This window comes from Atta cephalotes, assembly GCF_000143395.1.
Source record: "Atta cephalotes unplaced genomic scaffold scaffold00023, whole genome shotgun sequence".
In the NCBI taxonomy this organism is placed as follows: Eukaryota; Metazoa; Arthropoda; class Insecta; order Hymenoptera; family Formicidae; genus Atta; species Atta cephalotes.
Genome location: NW_012130087.1, coordinates 3,407,104 through 3,414,420, shown reverse-complemented (window position 1 = coordinate 3,414,420; position 7,317 = coordinate 3,407,104). Strand labels below are relative to the sequence as shown.

General features: G+C 31.8%; 1 protein-coding gene across 1 annotated transcript; it reads left to right on the top strand.

Annotated features, from left to right (window-relative positions):
* The first annotated feature begins 3,477 nt into the window (after positions 1–3,477).
* LOC105619923 lies at positions 3,478–4,404 on the top strand. Its single transcript, XM_012201438.1, has 2 exons — positions 3,478–3,492; positions 4,117–4,404. Exons 1-2 carry the CDS (start codon positions 3,478–3,480, stop codon positions 4,402–4,404), a joined length of 303 nt encoding a protein of 100 aa, XP_012056828.1.
* The last annotated feature ends 2,913 nt before the right edge of the window (positions 4,405–7,317 follow it).

The following is a 7,317-nucleotide window of genomic DNA, read 5'->3' as shown; positions in this document are numbered from 1 at the left end:
AATTTGTGTGTAAAAAAAATGTTAATAATATTATATACCTATTTTTTTAGATACAATGACTTCAATTTATTATTAATGTCACTTTTATATATTAATACTTTTATATATTAATACAATTTTATATACTAACTAAATAAAAGCTTTTAAGTCTCTTCATTATTTCCGTAAAAATTTTAGAAATTAAGAAATAACTGATATACCATTTAAAAAAATTTAAGATCCTTTGGGCTTCTGAGATTTTCTCTCTCTCTGAGAGAAATTTCTCTGATATAATATTTTGTTCGTAAAAATGATTAAAATCAGACTCATTAATTTTATTTTTGTAACAAAATCTTTTGAAGGGATTAAATTAATTTTCTGTCCATTTCTAATTAATATAATTAATATAAATTAACTTTAATCTCAGTTTAATTTGCTCTTTATCTTTTTCTAATTCTTAGAATTAGAAAAAGATAAAAATAAGTTAAGCCGAGATTAAAGTTAAAAATAGAGATCTATTTGCGCTAGTCAATTTCATTCTCACTTTATCTTGTAAAATATACCGAGCCAGATAAATAGAGTTCTAAGCCGTAAATATAAATAAAATCGCGATAATCTTGTCGTTACTGCTGGCGAATATTTCGACGAAGATTATTCTTCTTACCATCCGGGTCGACGAAGCGACTTGGTATGCTAATACCGACGAGACGCGGATAAAAATGCGGCTGGCAATCAGCGTTTATATGAAAAACACTCCTCCGCGATACCCCTCCGACACACCCTGACAAACCGTCTCCGACCAATGTCGTCACTTTGCGATGCCGCATTATTACTCGAGTTTTGCCTTCGCAAGCCAACAAGTCGCTCTCTTGTCTTCTTAGCTTTCTTTCATCGTCGACTCGAGAGCAGAAAATAACTGAAATTTTGGACGGATAATGCGACACGCATTATCCGCAACACCCTCTTTCGCCATTCTTCGTCTCGCGACTTCTCTGCGGATTTTCTAGAATTCTTTATTCGTATGCGAGTGTCAGCTTTCTCAAAATGAGCGAGATAAGAGAAGTAATGGCTTATGCTAGCTATCTGATGTAATCGTAAACCGGCAATTTTATTTTATATCTTGTTAGTTGAATGTTATTTGAACATATCTAATTTAATAACAAAAGCTTCGAAAATTGCTTTTATATTAAATTTCAATAATACAATAATTCCAAAATCTTCGATATTAAATGTATCATTAAACAGATATTTGCATGATATATTGTAAAATATATTAAATATCAGTAAAAATTTTTAAAAACGTAAATTGTAAAACTCTATTGTTTCTTGGCAAAAAAATTAGTAATAATAAATGTTCAAAAAATAGATTTAAAATTTTATAAAAAATAACGCTATATATATATATATATATGTTTGCTTTTCATAGATTCTAGAATATTATTTTATAAATGAAATTTTCTATATGCTATAATATATACAACAAAACGGCATTGCCGAGATGTTAAATTAAAAGCGTCGAAAGAAGATCAACGACAATGATGCACAATTTCGGCGCTACGACGTTAGCGTTGTTTCACACAAGACACAATGCAACCGGCTGCAGTAAGACTCTTATGAAAAATTGATCTCCGGTACTGAAAAGAGCGTAACACTGTGTTGTTTCCAGCGTGATAAGTGGGCCTGAATAAAATATGATTAACGATGAACTGTTACTCTTGTGCCAAGTTACTGCAGCTACTGTGTCGGGAGAGAGGCATGTATTGCGTATGCTTTTCGTCTCTCGCTTTAACATTGTCGTATGAAACAATTTCGGACGGTAAATCATGCCAAGAATTTCATGGAATTCTTACGTCTGTGATTGCACGCTAACAAAATATATTTTAATGACAAATTATTTGAACTCTGAGATAATCTCTTCTGAATACATATTTAATAAATAATTACCAACTATAATATATATCTTTTCTTTATTTTCGATGCATAATTATCCTGGCAGTTAAATTTAAATTGCCTATTACCGATAAAATTTATATGAACTAATAAATGCGATTTTATTTACAAGTTAATAAATTAAATTCCACATTAAATTTCCGATTAAAAAATTAATTTTAAATTAATTCCTCGATTAATCCATTCTGAAAGAATTTATTGTCGAGATATAATATATCTCTGCGAATTACAGAACATTATAGAGAATTCCGATAAATGATCGCGAGTTAACACGATTAACTCGCCATATGAGCCAAGTCGAGAAATCTTAACTGGCAAATTGGATTCTATTGGATTCGCGATTTTCAGGCACCATTAGCGATGCTCGGCCCTGTGGGAAACTGCACTCGGCCTGTTCAATGGCATGGGGACTATTTGGGCTCCGTGGCCGCGAACGGGATCCAATCGAGTACAAGGCTAGAATAGCTAAACCGTAACCGCATCGTGAAAATTGCCGTGACGGCTGCGACAATCGTATACGGAATATAAATTAACAATATATCGACAATTTTATATTGATAAATATAATTATTTAATGTTCTTCGCAAAAATTCGCAATCGTTATCATTGTAAATTTCGCATTTCTCTACTTTAATATTAATGATAATCTTTTAACTAAGCATACTTTGTTTAGAATCGATAATATCTTCAATTAAAGATTGACAAGAGAAAATTTCCAAAGTTTGGGAAAATTTTAGCATTACAGAACAAACTGATCAACTTTACTTTATGTGATTTTTTTTTATTTTTAATAGCAAAGCACACATATAAGTTTATTGTCTCTAACTTTTTATTTAATATGTAGTTTTCCAAAAATCTAAAAATTTAACTAGATACTGATTTGAAAATAATTTTGTTAAAATTATCGAAATAATTATGTAATACTCTTATGTAAACTGGTTGTTACAATGTCAAAACTTTTTGCAGCATTATTCGTCATGCTTGAATTTTCTACATAATTATTTTAATAATCCAACAGAAAGTAAAATTTTTCAGATTTGTATCTACCTAAATTTTTAAATATTTAAGCAAAATTATCATTTCTATGTAAAATCGACCAGTTTAGCTTTCGAAAAACTTCATTTGTCTCCAAATATATTATTTATATTTTGATTCTACCGACATGTCAACAACTCAATGTTATTCAATCTTGAGTATAGTACGAAGGTATCACAGGAATTCCTAAACGCGATTAAATCGGCTGGAGGCGGCGAAGCTTCAAAAAATTCTTACGTTTCCATTTGGACGGCGGCCAAGGACGGGTTGCTCAACTTCGATGCTCGCATCTACATTCTCGATCGTACTCTCCATCTCTCTTCGTACTGACGTACAATGTCACCAGAACAATAATTGCTATGCGCGATTACGCCAGTCGAAAACGATGTTCGCAAGTCGATGCACGTACATTTCAGCATGTATAAAAGTGCGCTATCCCGAGAGCACGAGCATCAATCGATCTTCGATCTTCGAGCTCTTCGAGACTTTCCTGATCTTCAACAACCAACAAACATGAAATACTTCACCGTGAGTAAAACAATTGCATTTCTGTTTAATATTGAAACTGAACTAATAAATAATAACAGCTATGTAGTAAGAATACCAACAATTATCGAAATTCTTAGCCTTAGACTTTTGAACAATAACATTTTACGATATTATTCGCTCAATTCTAACAGAAAGAAATACCAAATCAAGGTTAACAAAGTTACTATAATCAAATATCATGTCCTCATTCGATAATAAGAACAAAATAAGAAATTTTTCTCTTATTTTACAGTATCCTCTAGGAACTAATTTAAAAAAATTGGAACTTTAACCCTTCATTTGTAATCTGAGTTTTTTTTTAGCACAAGTGAAATTTTATTCTCAAATTTCTTTAAAATAGAAACAGGCAGAGTCCAATTCCCTCTCCTAAAATAGGAGAAAGTTAAAAAAAACTTGTTGAAAAATTATTTAATAATGTAATATAGAGATATTAAAAAGTAACGCTAAATTTTTTAACATTTTTGAAAACCTAGAATAGTAAAAGAAAACATATTGCAGACGGAGAGTTAATAAGTCTCTTTTAATTTCGCGTATTTTTTTAAAGAGTATTAGAAGCTTTTTAATGTAATGACACGCCTTTACACTTTTCTTTGACGTGCACAGGCTATCGCCCTGTTCGCCCTGGTGGCCATTGCAGCCCTCACGGAAGCGAAACCCACCGGGGTGGAGTCCATCGAACCGGCGCGGGCTGAGTCCACCTTGCCGGAAGCAGCCAGGAACAAGCGAGGATTATTGCTGAGCGCGGCTTATACGGCACCGCTCACTTACAGTGCGGCATACACTGCGCCGGCCGTGGCGTACTCAGCATACAGCTACCCCTATGCGTACACGGCCTATTCGAGCTACCCCTATTACGCTGCCGCTTATAACGCACCCTATTACTTGGCCTAGATACGCGACCACATGAGCCCGAGAGAATACCAAACTACCGACCAGCCTCTCTGATTTCCACGACGACCGCCAATTAGACCAGCTGCATGAGGAGAATACTCAAGACACGATCACGTAAGATAGTTCATCGACAAGTCTCTTAAGCAGAATATCCACTACATCAAATGAATTCTACTTTCACCAAGAAAAGTGTTTGGTTCATTCAAAGTGAAATGAGTGATGTTATACTATTTACTTGGATTCGATTCTATTTTACGAGATACGTACTTTACTCGAGTTACGCTGATTAATTTTTTGGAAAATTATTCGAGATTCATATAAGCACACGACAAGTTATGGATATGACATAAATAGTCATTCGTATTCAAGGTAGAGATTCTAAGAGGATCGCAAATGAACAGGAAGTAAACCATACTAAGAACCAGACCTTATTTGAATGAAGTATCTTCACTTGAGTTACCAGTAATACCTCTTGCATTTGTCTGGGAACTATGTCATTCTCTCTCTAAAGAAAATACTCGTGCTGTTTATATAATCTAGTTGAAGAACACTTATTACACTTATCACTTATATCCACACATATACGTCTCTTATTAAATACTCTACGTGTTTACATGAAAATAAATAAAACGGACCGTCCACCATTTGGATTTGTACAAAGAGAACTATTCGTGCAACGTGATATATATTACTATTGCATTTCATTATGTAAAATGTGAAAAAAGATCATAAAGCGTTGTCAAAAAACACTCTCTTTGCACACACACACACACACACACACACACACACACACACACACACACACATATACAATGCATTTATAAACTATAAAATTCAGTAATAATTTCATTTATATTACCAAATGCAGCGTATTCTCTTATTTCGTTTAAATGTTTGTAAATCTGAATTTTCACGAGAAGAATATTCGCAACGTGATAATATATTATAATATATCTCATTATATTAAAAATATTAACAAAAAAAACTGACGAAACGTTGCTAATTCTTCTTCGCGCTTATATCTTCTATAAGACATCTGTTGTATATTCATAAATCATGTAAATCATTGCAGAAAACAAAAATATAACGCACAATACAATAATTCTCACAATGTTCTTACCTTTCCTATTGTATCTCGTAAAACCAACGACATATTTTCCGAGAAATATAAATTCGATTTTCTCTTCGAAATAAAAATTTGGGATAAAAGATGCGATTCGTATTTAATAGAGGGTCTTAATATATTTTTAACTTTATTCTCTTTAAGAGAAGTTAATTCCCAACTACTTCCCAAATACTTTATACAAACAGAATTTTAATGGAAGCGTATTTAAATTAAAAGCGAAATATTTAATGTTATGTAATTTATTAAAGTTTATAAAAATTAACCAAAGCTCTGTAAAATTTCAAGGTGTGGAAGGTTAGCATAAACGTCGGAAAAATGTCTCGTTTGACCTAGATATTGCGGGATGTTACTCTCATAGGCAAATAGAACTGTACCTTTGCCAACAACGACAAATGCATTTTTAAATCCATGCTTTAACAAGAATTTAGAGACACTTGCGGGAAGAATGGCGCAATATGACGCGAAAAACTGCGGGAAAAATTCCTGCAAGAGATCTCGAAAATAGAGATTAATACTGTTTTGGAAAGTATAGAAATATCTCTATCCTCTAATCTTATCTAACTTATCTCTCATCTTTAATAAATATAAAAAAAAACGTTATAAGTTTTCTTAATTTTATCATATTGTGTTTATTATTCGTCAATTCCATCATCAATGAAAATTGTACAAATTTTCCTACATCTTACTATTTACTAATTATTTACTTAATTATTTATGTTTTTGTATAATATTTTGTAATCTTTATATATGTACTTTAAAGTGCCCCATATGATAAAAAAATATGTATAAAAGAACGGTTTTATTAAAGTATCTAAAAATTTAAAAAAGCTAAATATGGATCATGATATAAATTAGTTTGGACAATCAAAATAATTATGTAGAACGCTTACAAACAGGTTGCTGGAATGTTAAAACTTTTTTTAGCACTGTTATCAACACACTTAAGCGTTCTACATAACTATTTTTATAATTCAACAAAATTATTTTCAGATTTTTTTTTGTATGCACCTAAATTTTTAGATATTTCAGTAAAACTGTTCTTTTTAAATTAATATTTTTTTAAATTGAGATATATTAATTTTTAAAAAATGCATCCTTTTAATAAAGTAAAGGATAATGTATTTTAGAAAAATCAATTCTTTTAGCGGAAAAGAACTTAAAATTTAATAGCCTAAAAAGCTGACGCCCGCATAAACTACAACCTATTCAGCTTAACAATGAAAGCACCTTCGTTGTTTCACGATGACGAATCAACGATAACGGATAATCATAACGATTGAAAAATCAGAACGGCGATTTTAGCAGAGGAAAAGCGATAATAAAATTGGTGCGGGATGCACATCGAATAAAATATATCGATTGGAAATCTCTCTCACTCTGCTGCCTGTTAGGAAGACAAGGGAAAGGGTTTCATAACCGCAGCCTCGACAACTCGGGCGTGGAAAAACTTTTAATTGCTTCGTTTAATTGCCACTGTTAACTATTTCGCGTGGTAATTAAGTTGAGTCGCACGACACATCTATCGTTGTCCCAGTGTGCTGAATTATACCGGGATTATTTCGTGAGGCGAGAAATAAAAGATTCTGCAATTTCACGCTAATCTTTCATCATCAAAAAAGAAATAAGCACAAAATATTCCAAGAACTTCAACTGAAAATTAAACCTTCCAATACTTTTTCATATTTTAAACTCAGCCTCTTCGAAAAACGAATATATTGTGCAACAATAAAAAACTCCTTTTAAAATTTATATATATATATATATATATATATATATATATTAAATAA